Source organism: Camelus ferus, unplaced genomic scaffold (genome assembly GCF_009834535.1).
Source record: "Camelus ferus isolate YT-003-E unplaced genomic scaffold, BCGSAC_Cfer_1.0 contig298, whole genome shotgun sequence".
In the NCBI taxonomy this organism is placed as follows: Eukaryota; Metazoa; Chordata; class Mammalia; order Artiodactyla; family Camelidae; genus Camelus; species Camelus ferus.
In genome coordinates this window covers 1,170,471-1,192,004 of record NW_022588414.1, presented here as the reverse complement: position 1 = coordinate 1,192,004, position 21,534 = coordinate 1,170,471, and the positions used below count along the sequence as shown (strand labels likewise).

General features: G+C 37.3%; 1 protein-coding gene across 2 annotated transcripts in view; it reads right to left on the bottom strand.

Annotated features, from left to right (window-relative positions):
• ASCC3 (activating signal cointegrator 1 complex subunit 3) overlaps nt 1-21,534 on the bottom strand; it is a 301,506-nt gene that overhangs the window by 7,257 nt on the left and 272,715 nt on the right. For both annotated transcript variants that reach the window (XM_032476216.1, XM_032476217.1), the window contains exons 37-38: nt 20,097-20,321; nt 1,359-1,510 (exon numbers count right to left, since the gene is read on the bottom strand). In XM_032476216.1, coding sequence (XP_032332107.1) covers nt 1,359-1,510; nt 20,097-20,321 — 377 coding nt within the window. The remainder of the gene's footprint in view (nt 1-1,358; nt 1,511-20,096; nt 20,322-21,534) is intronic.

Here is a 21,534-nt window from a genome sequence, read left to right as displayed (position 1 = left end):
ACTGGAGCTCTGATATGTTTTTAATGGGTGCAGGCAAATTTCTCTAATGTAACTACTTGAATAAATTTTTCATTGTAAGTTTTTGGGAACATACAATTAAAAGTACATTTTGGGAATATTTGAGATTTATAGCTTAAATAGCGCCAGATCACAGGAACGGAGTTGACCTAAATCTTCCGATTTCCTGTTTATACAGCAAGATGAACACTATTATTGAAACTGACGAATACAGCACTTTTCTGGGTAACAACAAAGAACTAGAGCGAATCTCCTAGGCCCCAAACAGTTTCCATAACAGACCCACGTGCTGTGTTGGGTTAGTAACCTTATGTGTCTCCTCTACTGCTGAAACCCAGCTCCCATAACTTTTAGTACCATGTTGGAAGGGTTCCTGACACTGAGCTGCAGACATAGGAGGTACCTGCTTTCCCCCTATGCCACCTGCTGCTGGTGTGGCTCACTCTCTGGATGTGCCTTTTAGTTTCTAGGGATGTCCCATGGTGGGGACTCAAGCACCATGGAAACAACTGCCCTGGAACCCAGTATACGTCACTCAAATTGAGGGACTTTCCTGAGGAGACCCCATGTGTGCCTGAGGTTCTGGTTGGCGTATGTCTCGAGCTGCCTCCAGGACAGATGCTCCTGGTCCAGCTGATAAGGGGGAGGCAGTGCATGACGGCAGGCACACCAGAATGTTTTGCCCATCTGCATGGCTGTGAACCAACATTCTGGCTGCAGAGTATCTCTCAACTGGTGTAAAAGAAACATTTTCATTTAAACATTGCCAACCTTGCTTGTAATATGTACTGTTCTATTCTTTGTAGCCATGTACATAGGACCTAAGAGTTGAGCAATTTTATGATAATATAAACTTTTCTTTTAAGCACAGGTTATATCTTGAGCTTCTGGTATATATAACACTCAGTTTTGGACATTTTGCAGATGCACAGTTTACTTTTGACAATAGATTTCTGATCCCTCAAATCTATTCTGCAATAACAGAAATTGGTAATTTATTTTACTTTGGATCACAAAGTACTTTAATAACATCTTTTAAAGTGAAGGCTGATGTTGTAAAGTAATAAACAGTTAAAATGAAAATGTATTCCATGTTGCAAATGGAAACAATTTAATAGAAGGTTAAAATGAACTGTGGTTCAGTTTGAGACTGATGATCAAATTCCAGGTGAGAACATTAGGTCACTAGGCTGTATTTCCCTCTGGGAAACAGGGTTATTTTCACTGTAAAGAATCAATATTCTAGGCACATCATGAAATTCAAGTGACCACACATATAAAGGAAGTAATATTTTGAAATAAAAAAAAAACCCAATTACATTGGAAATGAAAATAATTACCTGAAAATGTGAAGGTGGTGGTTTTCTATGTGTGGTATGGTAAGAAGAGAAGAGTCTTTCAACCACCGACCCTGGATCACCATCTGCACCAGATTGGTGATATTCAGGACAGTCACCAGCCAGCCCTGGTGTGCAGCCACATCCAGCATTGCCTGAACAGGGAAAAGGCACGTGTTACAAGGATACCATGACACTTGCCCGCTCTCATGTTAGCCTTAAGAAAAACCAAACAACTCCCCCTCCACAAGCATCATACCTCTAAATTACTATTGATCAAAATAGAAACCAACTACAGTTAGACTGGAGGGAACACACTGGATTTCTCACAGTATGTACTGCACATCACGTCCTACAAAGTGCCAAATATCTAGCCTTTTCAGGTCAGCAAAGATAGCCGGATAATACTGGCAGCCAGTAATGAAGAGAAAAACTCAGTGTACTTGGAGAGCAAGTGCCTATACAATTCACTGGCTCGAGAGCACGAGCAGTTGCGTTTAAAGGGTAAACCTCAGGTAGTCTTTTCCAAATTTAAAATCAATAATGGTAAGGTGATAGGAGGTCTTCTTGCCAGAAGTGTATTTTCCCCAAAGAGCAAGCTAAAGGCAGAGCCTGGGTTTTCAGTGAAAATAAGACACCACACACGAAAGGGGGCAAGAACCTGTGGTGCATGTGAAATGCTGAGACGCTATTCAGATTAGTCTATACGTTTAATCCAATGTTTTATGGACAAACAAATGGCTGCATTTGCTTAAGGCAAAACTAAACAGTGAAATCTTATTTAAACAAAGGAGAGGTTTACACAGGCAAAGCTATTTCAATTAAATTAGATTCTAGTGAATGCTGACTTAAAGACACATAAGTTAATATCATGATCTCAGGCAGCTACTTTATACAGTTTTAGGAGCACACTTTCTTGTTTTAGGAAATGAAGAGATGAAGGTTTAAGAGAAATTAGATGGACCTAGTAAATGCCTAAAGTCATACTTCACCGTCTCACTGGCAGCAAAGTATATATAAAATGTTGTACAAAATCTATTAGTACATTTCTAGAAATAGTCTTTAAAGGTCTATTATATTAGTAAAATTAGTACTCTTGAGTCAGACATATTTTCCTTCTAAGTTGTGAATTTCCTATTCTGGGTGCTCTAATTTACAAAAAGTAAAATAGTTTGAAAAACATCTGGCTAAACCAATCTGTGGTCTTTTTATACACATTGCAGGGAAATGGTTCAACATCTCTGGATATCATGGCTACTGGGATGGAATGGTCAAATGGCTCTTAAGCGCCAATGAGTCATCAGAAAGCCTGAGTATTGGTATAATAGATACACGTATACATATGTGTATGTGTGCACATTAATGTGTATACCTGCACAAATGTATGTGTTTATAAACCTAGGGAAAATCTACTTCTGTCCTTCCTATTTCTCTGCAGAGCTCATTAAAACACTTTGCCTTTGAAGTATGTGAGACAAGCCGGTCATGACGCACGCTACTCAGACAAAAATAAAAGTATTAGTTCACAAGTCACAACTCTTGAATTCTGGAAGCGAAGAGAAAAAGGAAAAGAGAAATGAATGCTTATACCGAATGCAGTATCATGACGATGTTAGATGTTGTAATGTGGAGTAACTATGGTGACTGTACTTGTGATTTTTACATTACAACTTGAAATAAATTCCAGATCAAAAGCTCACATACTAGAAGAGCTAGATGGATGGACCATATGTTTTTAACTTTGAAGTTTTCATGATGAAGCTGAAAGATTTCATAAAATTTATGAGTTTTCCCCCAACCTTTCGTTGTATGATCCAGATGTGAAAATGTACAAAAATCATGCAAAGTGATTGCTTACATGAAGTAAATGAAAAAGCTGTATCACGAATTGAAAAGTGTTACTTATCTCGCTTTAATTTAGAGAAAAGGCAGGTATGGGAGATGAAGAATCTGGGATGACAGAAGGTTCTGACGAGACAAATGTGCTGAATGAAATGTTGCCACATATCTCTGCCCAGTCCCTCCCTAGTGGGTCCTGTTTTCTCTGCCTCTCCTGTCACTGCCACAGCACAGACCCTCACCAACTCTCACCTGGAATATTATAAATATCCCTTTATCCTCAGTCTCGTCTAATTTTTCTTCAATCCATATTTTTTATTGTTACTGTAGGAAATTTTTACAGAGGTAAAACTGACCGTGTCATTCCCCTGCTTAAATTTCTTCAGTGGCATCACACTGTGTAGAGGACGAAAGCTAACACTTCTCTGCAGGTTTTCTTTTTACAAATACTGCTCCCTCTACCTTTTTCACCTGGGAAATTCCTGTTCATCCTTCAAGTCTAGTACAAATGCTGCTTTTTCCTGTGAAGGCTCCCTGAGTCTTCCAGATGGACTATAGGCACTTATTTCCTATGCTGCAGCTCTTAACACGTGCCATCATTGTCCTATTGTGAGTCTGTTTATACATGTGCCCACTCAATAGACACTCCTTGATGGCAAGATTCTGGAAACAGTCTTTGTAACTGTAGCCCTAGCACAGAGAACTCGAGAAATATTCATTTTATGAAAGAATATAGGTAAACATCTAACAATAATAATCATAACAAATATTCTGCCTAAGTTATTGCACATCTGCCAAGGGCAGTACAGCGTAGGAAAAAAAATTACAAGCTTTGATGACAGACAGACATAGGTTCGAATCCTAATTTTGTCCCACTTACTATGTGTAAATTTGAGGAAATCACTTAACCCTATGATGCTAGATTTCTCAGTGATAGAAGATGTTATACCTCTGGACAGGGATGCTATGAGGGTAAAATGAGATGATGTACTCTGTAAGATACCTACTATGCTGCTAGGAACAAAGCAGATCTCAGTAACTGGGTACCTATTTTAACATTCCTCTATGATGAGATGAAAAAAACATCCTAAAACAACCCATTCTTTCTAAGAGGGACCTCCTCTAGACCTTTTGGAGTTGATTTCTACACTGAGTGGTACAGGGCTTCGAGGAGCAGGCTGTGCAAGGTTGGAAGCGGATGCATGGAATGGGCAGAACTGTTCATCAGGAGAGCTGTGCAACTGCAAGAGAGTCAGGGGACAGACAAGGCCAATGACAGACCCTGCAGCTCACGCTAAACTGGAGGCTATGGGCTTGGTTCTCAGTTTGAGTGGCCAAGTCCACGTTACTGCTCAGGTACGTACCTGAAGGGGCTAAGGCTAAGGGATGGCTCTGAGGGTTGTAGGTTGCTGACACACCTCTGCATGGCTGAGCCTAGGATGAACTTCCTGCGTCTCACTATCTTTTACAGCAGTCTTCCTGGTAGATAAGAACTAGTGGGTGGGACAGTGTGATACGGACACAAAAACAGATGCACAGATCAATGGAACAGGATAGAGAGCCCAGAATAAACCCACCCACTTATGGTCATTAATCTATGACAAAGGAGGCAAAAATATACTATGCGGAAAAGACAGTCTCTTCAATAAGTGGTGCTGGGAAAACTGGACAGCTACGTGTAAAAGAATGAAATTCTCTAACACCATATACAAAAATAAACGCAAAATGGATTAAAGACCTAAATGTAAGACCACATACTATAAAACTCATAGAGGAAAACACAGGCAGAATACTCTGACATAAACTGCAGTGATATTTTTTGGAATCTGTCACCTACAGGATATAAAAGCAAAATTAAAAAAAAAAAAAGCTAATTAAACTTAAAAGCTTTTGCACAGCAAAGAAAACCATAGACAAGACAAAAAGACAGATCACTGAATGGGAGAAGATATTTGGAAATGATATAACCAATAAGGGATTAACATCCAACATATATAAACAGCTCATATAACTGAACATCAAGAAAAACAGCCCAATTCAAAAATGGGCAGAAGAACTGAATAGACATGTTTCCAAAGAGGAAATGCAGATGGCCAACAGGCACATGAGAAGATGCTCAACACTGATAATCAGGGAAATGCAAATCAGAACCACAATGAGATCTCACCTTACACCTGTCAGAATGGCTGCCATCAAAATGAACACAAACAACAAGTATTGGCAAGGATGTGGAGAAGAGGGAACCCTTGGTACACAGTTTGTAAGAATGTATGTTGGTGCAGACACTGTGGAAAACATTATGGAGGTTTCTCAAAAAACGAAAAATAGAACTACCATATGACCCAGCAATTCCACTCCTGGGTATATATATGAAAAAAAAAACCCCACTGATTTGTAAAGGTACATGCACCCTAATGTTCATAGCAGCATTATTTACAATCGCCAAGACATGGAAGCAACCTAAGTGTCCATCAGCAGATGAATAGATCAAGAAGATATTTTATACACACACACACACACACACACACACACACACGCGCGCAACAGAATACTACACAGCTATAAAAACAGAATGAAATTTTGCCATTTGCAGCAACATGGATGGACTTGGAGGGCATTAGGTTAGGCTAAGTGAAATAGGTCAGACAGAGAAAGACAGATACTGTATGATATCACTTGTCACTTATGTGGAATCTAAAAAATACAACAAACTAGTGAATGTAACAAAAAAGAAGCAGACTCACAGATATAGAGAACAAAATAGTGGTTACAGTGGTGGGCAGAGGGACAACATTGGGGTGGGGAGTGGAAGGTACAAACTGCTGGGTGTAAGATAGGCTATAAGGATGTACTGTACAACATGAGGAGTATAGCCAGTATTTTGTAATAACTGTAAGTGGACTGTAATCTTTAAAAATAGTATTAAAAAAAAAGAACTAATAAGTGTGTGATCCTCCCTAGAGTGGGGCTGGCTTTGGTAACAGCTAGTGATCATGGCTCAGTTCCCCATGTCACCTCAAGTCCCTGACAGAGATCTAATATTCAGCAACAGAAGATTGTTTCAGTACACTGAGGAGAAAAAACTCTTCCCCAGCTTAATATTAACATTATGCAAATGTTGAATTTCCCTTTACCTCTTATCCATCATCTACCTATCAGGCAAAGCTAGGATGATGCTAAGTCTAGGGGCAACATGGGTGGGGACTGACTGCATGCATGAGACTCTCTTGTCTCCTACCAAGGTAGAATCAATTTCAATTGATTGTTGACTCCAAATTTTTTGTTATTTGCAGCTGTGACAGAGTGGAAATACGATTCCCAGTACTGCATTCATTTATAAAATTACACTACAATTAAAGCTGTATCATAATTAACATAAATGGTGGGGTTGTCACTGACTTACAGGAGAATAGGCGATAAGTTTGGTTTTGAACATATTTTAACCGAGGTGCCACCATGAAGCCAGGTGAGGAGCCCAGGTGAAAATGAGCTCTGGAGAGTAAGGGCTAGGGATGTGGACTCAGAAATCCTGGGCACAGAGTGGGCAGCCAAAATAGTTCAAATGAGCATCTTTGGAGCAGAGGTGAGGACAGCACAGTGGCAGTTACCTGAAGATAAGATCAAGAAAGGCAGGAAAGGAACTGTCAAGGGCACTACCGAAATAATTGTGACTGCAGGGCCATTTGTTAAGCGTGTACTATTTGTCAAATACTCTGATAGCCATTTGATGAAAGTTACTGAATTAAAACCCATTTTACAGATGAAGACATTGTGGCTCAGAGAGGGAAAGAAATATACTGAAAGATACACAGCTCTGGTAAATGGGTATGACTGGGATTCAGATTCTGGGGAGCTTGACTCCAAAGTGCTTGCTTTTAACCAGTATAGGATACTGCCTGTAAAGTTCAGGATGAGAGGGAAGTGTGTGAAGTTCCAGTGGGCTCCTGGATTAGAACAGAAGATTCTTTGATGAATGTGCTACTAGAAAAAAATGAGACTTTGAGAAGATTTCCTGACAAGACAATGTTTAAAGCAAATAATAAGTCTGGATGAGATACAAACAGATGCATAAATCATGAACACTTGAAACCGGTCTGAAGATGGTGTGGTATACTAGAAAGAGACTTGGCCTCAGAGGGCCTTTAAATTAAGTGTAAGACCTTAGGCAAATGACTTAGCCACTGGTATTTGTTTCTCATCTAAAAAATCTGGAAAACAAAGCAGTTGGATTAGGTTTGTGTCTATCTTCTGTAAGCTTTGACCTTTCATCAATAAAATGCCAACACACTCATCCTATACTGTTTTTTGTTTTTATAAAGTTCGCTTTCTATCTTTCCAGGTGGACTGTAATTAATACCCTTTAAGTTAGGAGCAGAAAAACCCCAGTCAAAAAAGAAGGCAGCACAGAATAAGGTGCAGAGAGAAAAGACCCTCTTGGAATCAGAAGAAGATAAGTTTTCCGCTGCCAGAATGCAAGGCCTCACAGAGAAGAGGGGCTTCAGCCGGTCCCTGAAGACCTCACACACAGTCACTGGAGAGAGGGAAGCTCTGAAGGAAGAGAATGGAAATGGATAGCATTCATATTGCAGGGCCTCAATCACCTCTGTAAACTGGAGGTGATGCCTCTTGCTGGGAGAAAGTACCATAAATGTAAAGGAGCATGAGAAGGTTTGGAGTAAGTACCAGGGGTAATGAATAATGTGAATAAAAACTAGAGCCATGGTGTGTTTCAACAGCATGACTTTGAAGCAATAATTATACAAATTATTAGGAACAATTAGAAATTGTAGAAATAATTACCAACGTTTTGTGCTTGTTTCCGGCAACAATGAGTATGATTAATTTGGCTGTGAAAGCAGAGAATTCAGAGGTTGAGATGTTCGTTACTGGTGACATCACTGCTGAAAGGGACAGCTCTAGGGCCAGTGCTGTTTGAGTGGCACCTGAAGCCACAGGGGACTGGAGACTGGACTGAGGGATGAGGGAGGGAGGAGAGATGCCAGGTGTAATGAGTAACAGAAATGTTCAGTCAAGCTGATGGGTAGAGAAGCTGTGGTCAGAGAGGAGGGTCACAGGGTGATATCACGGGGTGGTCTGGATATAGTAATCATTAGAGCAGAGGAGTCTGGAGTGCATGTGACTAGAGTGTTGAAAGGTCATCAGCTAAAGCCACTGTGGTGACTGTAGGAGATGGAATGGAGATGAACACTCTGAACTGGTGTTTGAAGAAAGCGGGGAAAGAGATAGAGACTTTGGAACATGATTGAAAAAGAAATCTGACACTGAAAGAACATAAACGGATAAAAGAAGCAGGAATCTGAGAAGACACGGTTGGAGAGATCTGAGGAGGCAGACTTTTATTGGAGAAACAAGAAGAATTAGCCAGCTCAGGAGTTTCAAAGGGAAGAAGAAATGGGGAGGTGTATTTTGTATTTGTATATTCTCTGTATTTTGTATCAAATAAAGTACATTTCATTCGATTATTGTGAAAAGCAGCAAACAGTGAATTATGTGAGGTCAAACTGTAGACAGTATGCATAAATGGTATGATGAAAACATCTGGACAGCAGTAATAGATGACAAACATTTTTGTATCGCTCTCATTTAACCCTTAACAATACCAAGTAGGAGGTAAACATTAGTACTGTCTCCTTTTCACAGATGGAAAAACTAAAGGTCATGTAAGTCCAGTGATTGTGTAATCACACTGGTGAAAAGTGATGAAGTTAAGAGTTGATTTTGGTTTTCTAATTTCATATCTGTGCTCATTACACTATATTCCACAACCTCTGAATGAGTTACATATACCCTGTCTTGTAACAAGAAGGATTTAAAGTGGTTTATATCTGTCCTTTTCCCCCCTACATAACAGAAAAATAAAAGCACCAGACAAAATTATTATGCATTAAATTGATTACTGTCTCTGAGCAAATTCGTCAACAGAATTTTTGAAAACCTAAAATTTCAAGATCATAATGTATCATTTGGTTATAACTACACCTTAATATTTGATAGGCAGGCATCAACTAGCTTTTGAAACACAATTGAATTCTGGCTTTAAATAACCCAAGAGTAAAATTAGAACTTTGAGTACTGTGACTGAATTAAATCAACTTCATTGCAAGGAAGCAGAATCACTGACTTAGGTCACTAAAGGAAAAACTATCATTTAATGTACATCAAGAGGTATGTTAACAGGCTAATAGTAAGAGGTAGCGCTAAGATCCATTATTAAAAACTTTCTAAACTTCAGTTTACAAAGTGCGAATTTCGTCCTCGGTGTCTTCCAGCTGCAGCTGTGGGTGTGCATATGGAGTGGAACAGGTGATGTCCAGCCTCTACCCTCTCTCAGCATTCTGACGACTTGCATTCTCTCTTCCTCCCTTTATCCTTTCTCCTCTTCCTTACCTCTCCTGATAGTCATCCTAATGTATCTAGTGATAGTGCAGATGAAAATAAGATCATGACAAAGGCTGAAATGGCTGGATAATGTTGCTACGTCTGTTCTAATTAAATGACATAAACATAATACACTGTCAGAGCTGAAGAGAACATTTTATTTCGTCCAGACTGAGAAAGCAAAATCCTATGGAAAGATCATGAAAAAACAATGAAAGTCTGAGAAACTCACAGCCAAGAGGTATCTAAGGGGACATGAAAGTTAAACGTAATGTGGTGTCCTGAATGCAATCTGGGAATAGAAAAAGGACAGTAAGTAAACTAAAGAATTCATTTGGAATTCTCTAATTTATTTAAAGCATGGACTTCAGTTAACAATAATATATCAATATAGGTTCATCAGTTGTGACAAATGTACCATATTAATGTAAGATGTTAATAGCAGAGGAAAACTGGGTGTGAGATATACAGGAACTCTCTGTACAATCTTTGTAACTTTTCTTTAAGTCTGAAGCTAAAATACCAAGTTTATTAAAAAAATACTGTGGAAATTCATCCTAGGCAGCTTGTTAAAACATTAGTTGTTAAGACATCTGCTAGAAAACACACTATTTAGTTCAAGAGCTCCCAGACGTTTTACAATGATGGGAAAACCTAATAAAAGCTTTCTTGACAGAAAGGCACACTCCTTTAAAGGTTCAGGTCAGTTGTAAGTAATGATACAATATTTTGTCAATAATTAAAATGCTATAAGTAGATTTACAAGAATCTTTTTCAATAGCAACAGTTGTTCACTGTAACTTTCTCCTGAACTTTTACCCCCAGAAGGTTAGCATTCAGGAAGCTCAGCTGCTGTCTAACAAACTTAATTAATCAAAAAGTCATTTCCGAGCTGTAACTATGGGTAAAAGTGCTTCAAGTGTGCTAGCAAGCCTACAAGTTAATCAAAATGCTAATGCAGTACAAATTAAAGTTGTGATTAACATTTCACAGTAGCTGCTTAAGTGAATTGATCACACAAATGGGTTAAGCATTACTCATTTCCTCCAGCCCCAACCGGGAAAAGGGTTGTTATGCGGGATGAGGAGGGGAGCTGGGGGTAGAAGGACCCTTCATAATAGCATCATATCATCAACAAACCATCACCAAATTGTCATACAAAAGCTTCCAGGTAGTCACCCAGGGGGGAGTAGCCTTCCAAATTATATTATAGTCCTTGAAGGGAGATTGCCTTTAAATCCACAAGAGTAAGTAAAGGTGTTTTACACCTCAAAATCCACAGATTTGTGTTAGTTTTGGAGATGCTAAATGCATTAGCTCTGTACCGCTTCTGTAGTGGGGAACAGTGCTTTGTTTTAGGTGATGTTGTGGGTGTTCTGCTGTGGAAATAAAGTGTAACTTTGATACAGGATAAAATAAGCAACTAACTGAATGATGATTCTGCACCATAGTGTGGACTTTTGCATTTGGAACAATAATCACCCAGGATTAAGTCCATCTAGAATTATTTGTTTTGAAATAGTCATCCATTAATAAAACCTCATCAGGCTTCTATGACAAGACAGGAGCTCCTGGCAGTCTTGCCAAGAAAGCAGCCTGAATTAGACTTCCCCGTCTCTATGAATTTGATAAGGTCACATGAATGTTTACAACAAACAGACTACACTTGTTGGTAGACACTTTGGACTTGGCAGATAATTCTAAAAATACTGTGAGAATCCACACACAGTAAATCTCCCTTTTCAGTCCTCTCCTAAGAAATAACTAGAAAGGAAAAAGTGAAATATTTACCATTCCATTCACCCATGATATATTGAGATCTATTTTGTGCCAAGAATTATGCCCAAGTCACCTTAACAGTCAGTGACATTATAAATAGTTATTGATAAAGTTCCAGCATGTTTTGGGTGATGTGAAATCCTCCAAAGTTACGCTCCTAGTATTAATATTCCTTGAAACATACCCATAAAACAGGTATATTTAAAACTTAACAGTATAGTTTTCATCTAAGGATCCTTTAAGGACTTGAGTTGCAGAAATTAACTCTTTAAATTATAGATTCTGAATATGTATAACCCAGTTTTGGAAGTCTAAAAATTATTTACTTACCATCTATCTATCTTTTTCTCAAAATGATTTGAGAAAGCTTTCTGAATCCTATTGGCTGTACTGTCCACTTAAAGATAATCTTTTCATTTGATCTAATCACAAGCATTTAAAAATGTGAAAGAATTCTAATAAGACTATATGGAAGACTATCTACCACTTGCTATATCAAAACATTTCTTACAAGTACTGGATTAAGGATTTGACCAAGTACTTCTTCTGTTAAGCTAGGTAATAACCTGGACTATTTTCACTGCTAACTGTATTTGATTCTATGACTCTAAAATGTGTTGATTTAATTGACACTGATGTTTTTCAGGACATTTATAGCCCACTGAGCCTGTGCTTAGTGCATCCATAGGTAAAGACTCCTCAAAGATCACATTAGCCTTGCTCCACGGCAGTTCTGTCTCCTGGTATCATCAAGTATTTCTACACTTTTTAATCTACTGCAAATTAGAATCACTTCTTAATGGAAATATAGGTCCAGCTATAGTCATAGGATCTCTCAGTGAAAATAATTAGGTCAACAAAAAATATTCATTATCCTTGTATCTTCTTTTGCATCCTGTATTCTATTCTTTCCTATTCTCAGACCATAATATATGCATACATTCATTTTAAGTTTATCAATTAAAATATTTTTATCTAAATATTTAAAATAGATCAAATACTTATTTAAATATTTAAAATAGACTGAATATTCCATATTGAAAAATAGATTGAAGAAGCACTGTGTATTCAGAATAGCTGTGGATTATAGAAAAAATATACCAGTTATTTGAAATGTAATATACTTTAAGTTTATCAGAAACTGTTACAGAGATAAAGAGGTCAAATTATTATTTTGAAGTTTGGGCTAAACAACAACCCTGCTAGTAAACTTTTAGGGATTTGTTTTTGCAAATTTAAGAAGGTTTTCTGAATGGAGAAAAATAGATCAACTCATACATTTCCTCCCCTTTCTCTATGTATACAGCTTATTAAAGTTATTTTTTGACTAGCACCTTTTGTGACAATTGGTAAATCCTATTAGAACATGATAACATAAATTTGAGTGGTATATGAGCTATAGTATCACACATAGTATTTGTGTGAAAGAGAAGAAAGGCTAGAAACTTGGCTGTTCAAAAGGACTTGAATATTAAAGAAAATGATGTAAAATGACAGCTCCTATATTAAAGTTGGATGCAAGAATTTACAAAACAATGGAAACTTACCCATCAGAAAATAGCTCCTTAAAGGTCTTCCTTTCAGGCACTAGATCACCTAGATTATTTTCAAAGCTGGTCTCCTGGTTTACCTTCGACCAACTGCAGTGTTAGTGCAATGGAACATGAATTCAATCTATGTAAACACACGCCTTGGTATGCGCACTAAACAGCTTTATGCTCTCCCTCAATAGTAAAGAGGAGATACCTGTTATCTTTTGGGGGAGTTGTCAGTTCTGTATCTTGGGACAAGGAATCTCTGAGACTGCCTATTGCTACTAGAAATGTGAAGTTTTTCAAAAAGATGGACAAAAGCTGCCTCCAGGGGAGCTCCATTAGTGGCGGTGGTGATTAGCCAGTAAAAAAGGCCAAGGAGCTAACCTCAGCTGAGAAGGCAAACCTTGAAGGACGAAAGAGGAACATGAAATGTGCGTATGTGTGTTAACAGTAAAGCTAACCACAGTTCCTGTAGTGTGCATTACTATTTACTATAAAGGTATGGCATTCCTCTTTTCTCTTGTGGTTCTATCAGCAATCTGATCTTTCCCCCATTATTTCCAATTATTGCAGCTTTAGGAGAGAATGTGAAGAATTAAATGGCTAATTCATCAGTTTATCTAGCATAATATAAAAACCTTGAGAAGGATCATAAGCATTTGATATCAAAAAACATATCAGCTGGCAAACAGCACATTAACTGGACACTGTAAAGTGATATAATAAGGCAATTACAAATATCAATCATATTAACAAGTCCCTCTTAGAAACTGGTTAAAGTAATTATAGGCAGACTGTTGAAAGGGAACTAGAGTAATTAAAAGGAGGTGACTTGAGTATATACTGAAAAGGAGGGGTTAATTAAAAAATATTTTTCATGTTCTAATGGGAATTCTTGGTCTAAAAAAAGTAGAAATTCCTGTGAAGTTCTCATATTTAAAATAAATTCTGACCAGATCATGAGGACAATTCTTAGATCCATCTTTGTAGGACAAAGGGAACCCAGTTAGATACACTTTTATTGTATATTCAGCCTATGCTCAAAACTGCTTTTCTTTCTGATATGACCTTGGGGGCAAGTTACTTAGGCTTCATCTGTAAAGTGAGGCTGATAATTGTACTACTTCACTGGACGGTTACAACAGATGCGTCCGTGCAGCACAAAGCAAGTGGAACAGAGCCTGGTACAAAGCAAAGCCTCGATAAATATTCACCAGAACCACTGTTAATGATGGCCTGCCTCAGGGACCACCCTTAAATAGCAATTTTTAGGTGTGGGGTGCAGGGATGATATGCCATTCTCGAAATATTCTGGTAAAGTTTTGTATTTAACATAATTAATTCTAATTTAAATTTGGAAGCATAGTTTTCCAGAGATCTTTCTAATCAATCTACACTGTCACGTGTGTGTGTGTGTGTGTGTGTGTGTGTGTGTGTGTGTGTGTGTGTTCCTCTTTCAGGAGATATATCTTGTAGTCTTTAAGGGTATTGCTGCTAAAGTCCTTTAAAATAAATCTTAAAATGCACATAAATGTTTTGATGTATTAAACTCAGCCTGCAGGGTAGATAGCATTAGCTGAAGGGTAAATATGGTCTCTACTCTATCTGAAAGCAACTTTCCCAAACTAACGCAGCAAACTGACAGCACAGCTACACTTTCAATGACGCAGCCTCTGGTCCTCAGCTCACTGTCAGCTCCTGCAGCCATGGATTCCCTTTTTTCATCAAACACCTGAAAACATCCAATTACTGGGAAGTTTTGCTATAAATATCATATAGAACATAGTGGGAGTGGGTAAGATATAAACCTGTGCTCTTATACTGTTTAGCTTAGTATTGTATTTAATTATTTGTCATTTAAGTGAAGAAAATTTTAACATAAAGACTTACGGCACTTCGAAAAGATCAGAGCTATCAGAGTAGGATTTAAAGTCCTGGTATCTCCACTGGGTTTCAGCATGGGCTGTCTCAACAAATCACTTTTTAACAAAGTTATCTAACTTCTCTGAATATCAGCTTCTTTTTCTCTTGATAAAAAAACAGTGTCAGGCAGACAGCTAATCAAAACATCATATGCTTTTTATCAGTTCAGGCTTTATTATCAAATTTGAAAAATTTAGGCAAGTCCCTTTAATTTTTGATACTTCTTATTTGTAATTTTCCCATAAAAGTTACTATAAGGTTTTTCTTGGGTATACCTGGCACACAAAGTATGTTGCGTCATTTACTACATTTTACAAATAAACTTTAGAGTTAACATAATCTAGAGGATCTCAAAGACTAAAGGAAAGACTAATCGATTCCATAATTGCCCGACTTATAAATTAGAACATTTTAAGCAGGTTAAAAAAAACCCTGAGATATGTACAGAAATTTTTACTCTTATTTTTGTTAGGTGAGATGGAAGTGGAAATACTCGTAGCAGTAAAATATTAAAAGGAACCATGACAAAAACAACGGAAACCAAAAAATGACACAAATGACCTTGATCCATAATTTCACATGGTACAAGAAGTGAAGGCAGGCTGTGTTGTGCAGTCTGACTTGACGCCAGAGTGAATACTACTACTACAACTATGCTTTTCTTTTGTGAAAGTGTCCCCAGGACATGGATAGTCAAAACGACAGAGTTTTCATAATCTAAATGATAACTCATGTAAAAGGTGTATTTCTATACATTAAAGGGAATAAAAAGTTAATTCTTTCCTCTTCCTGGCAAATTGTTTACTTTTATCACAATCTTACAAAGAAACTGCAAGAATGAGAGGATTTAGGATATGAAGCTGGTTCCCAACTCTTTACAACTAAGTTTCTTTCCAGGTGGCTTCTGAAAAGCCAAATCCGTATTTACAAGCATAACTAATACTTATAATTTATAATAAAGGAAAATTGCACACACAATGTCTGACGACAGGGAACTAATTAAGTAAAGCTAGGACCTTCTTGTAAAGAAATAAAGTGCAGCCATTAGAAATTATGCTTGAGGGGAGGTGGGCAGAGCGCATGTTTAGCATGTACGAGGTCCTGGGTTTAATTCCCAGTACTTCCATTAAAAAAAAAAAAGAAATTATGCTTGAGAAGAATATTTAACGTTATAAATTACTAAGTTAAGGAAGGTAAAGTATGATAAAAATCTGCAAAAGAAGAAAGCAAGAGAGCAAGTGTGTATGCATGTAAATGCACAAAGAAAAGGAGACCCTGAGCCTCCAAAGACAAAAAAGAACTTATACATAATTACTGTACTCCAGTTAGTAAACTTACTATTTTTTTTTTTTGCAAGACCAAGGGTTAGTAATTCTAAAACTACATCAGGAATATGCTAGGATGGAGGAATTAAGTTAACATATTTTGATTAATGAGAGCCAAGTTTCTCACAAGTGGAGAAAAGAGTTATCATTTAAAAAGGGGGGAAGACTAAAATGAACCATTGGTGTTAAACTGGAATTGGAAGTTTTAGAATAAAGTCATGGTTTTATGAATGTAAATGTTTTTCATATCCAAACACACACACACACACACACACGTACACATACATACACAGATAAATAGATACACAAATAGATACTGATCTCTGTGTGTACATACTAATATTTCCTAGCTTTGGCCACTGACAAGGCCTAGAGGCAAAGACACCCAGACAGCGACAGTCAACAAGTCTCAGATTTTAGTTTCTCAAATCATTCTCTAAGAAGAAATAAACCCTCATAAGACTATATTTATAAGAACAAACAAATAAGTGAATAAAGTAAACAAATGGAGGAGAAGGGAAAGTTCTTCCTTACAGTAGAGTTCTGAGAATGATGGAAATAGAAGTTTGTTTCAAGACAAAATCACCAATGGATGATGAAAATAATGTAGGAAAATATGATGAGAAACAGGATAACCGCATAGCCTCAAAGTATCTGGCCACAACATGTTAATTACAAAAGGAAAACAAGGAACTTTACAGTGGAGAAGGCTGGCAGACACCACCTCCAAGCAACAGAGTTAACACCGCTGGTTTAACACATCCATGTCACAGGCCTCCTGCTACGACACACCGAGAGGGGAAAACATCACTTCTGTGGGACTGCCAGTAATAAATAACTTCAATGTAACTATGAGGAAATATCAAGCAAACCCAAACTGAGGGATAGCTCTATAGGCCACCGGGCCAATACTCTTCACAAGTGCCAACGTCCTGAAAGTCAAGGAGACGAAGGAGACGTGACAACTAAATGCCATGTGGGATCCTGGACTGAAGCCTGGTCCAGAGAAAGGGCATTAGTGGGATAAAATCCAAATGGTCAAAACTGGAATGGGGTCTGTAGACCAGTTAATAGATTGGACTGGTACTGAGGCAAGATGTTAACATTAGGGGAAGCTGAGTTAAAGACACTTGAAAATTTCATTGTACTATTTTTACAAACTTTTTGTAAGTCCGAATTACTTCAAAATGAAAAAATTTAAAAACATTTGAATTAAAAATTTTAATTTATTAACAAAAACAAAAGAGCCTCATATTTATGGGGGGGGGATATAATTACTATGAATGACTTAAATTTTACTATGTTGTTTTTCTAAATTTTCTATAATGAAGTATATTACTTTGATAATTAAAGAGAAAACTATTTTTCTCTGGATGTTATTTAGAAGGAGCAAAAAGTATTCCAGAAATATAAACATCATCCCAAGAAACTGGATATAAGAATATTTAAGAGAGGCTAAAAGTACTTGACTGAATCCTTTTCCCTTATAGCAAATTTAGAAATAGACTCCTTGGGAAATCACTAATTTCCATTATTATATAGCCTTTGAATCATAATTGACTGAATGGTGAAAAAAGTATGAATGAGTTCATATACATTATAACTTTTGTATATGTATATCTGTAAGTATATCTCTTAGTATAAAAACTTAATTCCTCCTGCAATTTCCTTCCAACCTTTCCTGACCCCTGAGTTCATTAACAGGTCAGTATCTGAGGGGAAAAAAACAGCCACAGGAAACACAAATGAGTATCCAGGGCCACAGCTACAACTTTAGGAACTTTAACCTTTGTTTATAAAGTGTGACTAATCAAGAGTGGCAAACCATCTTCCTAGAGAGATAAACCATATGTTAGTTACAACAAGGGTGTACAAAATTTACCTGTTTTTAAGCCTTATTTCCCTTCTAATTCCTGATAATTTATGGGTACATGAAACATCCCTCTTCTTTTAACCAATAAAATTAAGGGTTTTTCCCCCGATATTAAAATTGTTAGAAGAATAAAATAATAAAAACAAATTTCTTTATGAAGAAATTAAAAATCACCCCAAATCCTGCTACACAGAGATGGCAACTGTTAATATTTTGATTCTCTCTCTATATATTTTTACACAGATGTAGAATTCGTAAGTGGGATTATAATATTTTGTAGTGTTCTATAACCTAAAAGATGCTTGGGTTATTTCTAAGGCTTTAATTTTGCAAGTGCCTGCACACACATCTTCACAGACTCAGTCACTCTACCTTCAAAAATACCTAAGTCCTTTGAAAATCTTAAAAATTATTTTTTATTATAGAGATGTCTAAAAAGGCATAATGTAAAAAATTAAAAGCTCTTATAATCTCATTCCATAGGTGCTTCTTCCACCCTGCTCCTCTCATAGTCATCTCCCAGTAAATGGCAGCTCCAGCCTTCCAGTTGCTCTGGAGAAAAGCTTTGGAATCATCTTTGGCACCTTACTTTCTGTAAAACCCCCTGTCCAATCCATTAGCAGATTCTGTTAGTTCTCCTTAAAAAGTATATATATTATATATATATATATATATATATATATATATAGGATCCAACCAATTCTCACCAACCTCACCCATACCAAACTGGTCCAGCCACCACCATTTCTCGCCTAGCTTCAGAGCACTCAAGGTATACAATTCATTGATATAGTTTCAGTCCTCATTGCAACTGACTAAGGAACATCAAATGCCAAGGTTTTGCACAGGATCAAAGAATATCTACAATTTTCTAAAAAGGCTATAAAAATACTCTCCCTTCTTCAGACTACACAACTCTGTGAGGCTGGATTTCCTTCACATACTTCAACTAAAACATCATAGTGTAACAGACTGATTGCAAAAGGAGACAAATAAATTTAGCTGACTTCTATTAAACTAGATATTAAAGATATCTGCAAAAATGTAAAACATTGATATACTTTTCACTAATTTTCACTGTTCTGGGAAGTAGTTATTTTTCATGAAAATAATTATTTATATTAATATATAATGGGTTTATTAATACTATTTTTAAATGAATAATAAATGTTTGAGAATTTGTTTTAATTAATATGGTAAACAGTCATAGACATAACCCAACATAACCATCAGTGAACCACTGTTCTATCACTTCACTCTCATTCCGAGTAAAATCCAAAATCCTGACCATGGTTTACAAACTCCCTACATGACCTGAACACTTTTTCTCTATAATCGCACTCCTACCCTCTCTAACCTCATTTATAGCCACTGCTTTTCATCTTTTTTTAAAAATGACCTTCTAGATATTTCTGGAATATACCAAGTAAGTTCCTGATGAGTCCTGACACTGCTCTTCTTAATATTTAGAATACATTTCTTCAGATAACCCTATGGCTCACCCCCTCACCTTATAAGCAAGGTAGTTCCTCAATATCACATTAAAAAATAATACAAAACAGTATCCTCCATCTTTCTCCATATTTCCTTTATTATAATTTGTTATTACTTTAAAACAGCAGTGACCACAACTTGACATATTTTTAATTGCCTGCCTTCTCCATCTTGAGTGAAGCCTATCACAGTAGGTTCTCTTCTGTCTGTATGCTCAGGATCTAGAAGAGCAGTTGGCACTTGGTTTACCTTCAATAAATTTTGATGGAATGGATGACTGAAGTTGTCATCTTATCGCATTATTTATATTTGCTTTTCCTTTGAAAATTCTCGATTTGATACACTGAGTTTTCTCAACAATGCTACAATAAAAATGTTTACATGCAAGTATATTTTATTCTAAAACAGGGGAAAAAAACCCAGAAATAATAGGAGAAAATGTAGGTCATCAGAAATGATTTTTGGGGGCAGGGCTTTGGCTCAGTGGTAGAGAACATGCTTAGCATACATGATGTCCTACGTTCAACCTCCAGAACCTGAATTAAGAACAAACAAACAAAAAATGATTTCATACCTGACATACTCTGAGAGCTTGGTCCAACACTGTTTTGGTATCAGTGTCATAATCTGGGCAGGGCAGCATGGCTCTGCTGAGATGTGCCTGCAGTAGGAGATGTGCTTTGGTGTGAGGGCTGTCAAATGAATGAGGATTTGATTCAAAGGGAAGACATTTCGCCAGTTCGCTGTTCATATGATCTTCATTGTGTCTTACTGGCAAATCTGTGTATTCTTCCGCATCCTGAAAAAGCAAACACACCCATGCAGATATATATATTAATGTACTGGATCAAAAGTATAATAGTTAATGTACTTCTTAGTTCTAATGACTGACATTTAAAACAGTTCAGAAAACCCACATCCCTTAAAACTTTGCTCTGTTCAGTACTACCACTAATATTAAGCAAAAGCAAGTAGTGTATAATATACCTGAAATTATGACTGCTCTTCTTATTTATACAGTCAACAAGAACAATACAGACCCTACTAGGTATCAAACACTGGGCTGGACTGGGCTGGCAGCAGTGCACCAGAAACTGAGAGTCTATCACAGACAGACTAGTTCTACAAAGTGGAAATAATGTTATGATATGGGAAGTACAGAGTGCTGAAGGGATATGCAGTTTGGGGGCTTAGTTATTTTAGAGGGTCAGGAAAAGCTTCCTGGAAGAAGTCATATTTAACTGAAGAACTATAGGATGAGTGGAAGAAATAATGCAAGGCTGGGAGAAAGGGGGATGAGGATGAGATTCGTGAGGTAAGAAATGCATGAAGACCAGAATCATTAACTTAAGATTTACTGAAATTAGATTAAAATAAAATTGCTCAAAATTGAGATTTCTGGTTCTACGTGTTAGGAACTTAGAAACCACCACTCTGTCCTAATAAATAAAAAGCCAAACAGATAGAAAAATCAACAACTTGTCTTGCATTCATATGAGACAGGAGGACACAGGGCAAAGTGCTGCCCCCAAGACTGGAAACACAGGCAAATACATGGAGTCACGCTTAAGAAGAACAGAGACTCAACAAGCAGAAAATGCCACGGGAATCAGTGCTAGGGTAAAAAAACCTGAACTGTAATTGATGAATTTTGAGAGGCTTGGTGTGGACAATGCTGAGAGCTAAAAACTCCAGGGGGACCCAGTCACAGGGGGCCCCACAATACTGTGAGATTTACCTCCGGGAGCTCGACCGGATTCCCACAGTAAGTATCACAGAAAAAAATCCCCATGGGCTCCTAGCAAGGGGAGAGGAAAGGAAACATTCTGAAATATGCCAGAGCACTCTGTTTTTCACAAGGCCTGCTCTTAGGAGGAACCAGTTAACCAGAGCCTAACCTGGGATACTATCAGAGCCTAACTGATCTGGGGAAGGGAAACATTAACTGTAACCAGGTCTACCTCTGCACATGGGAGAAGGGAAATACCCCTCTCCAGTACGTTCTAGCCATC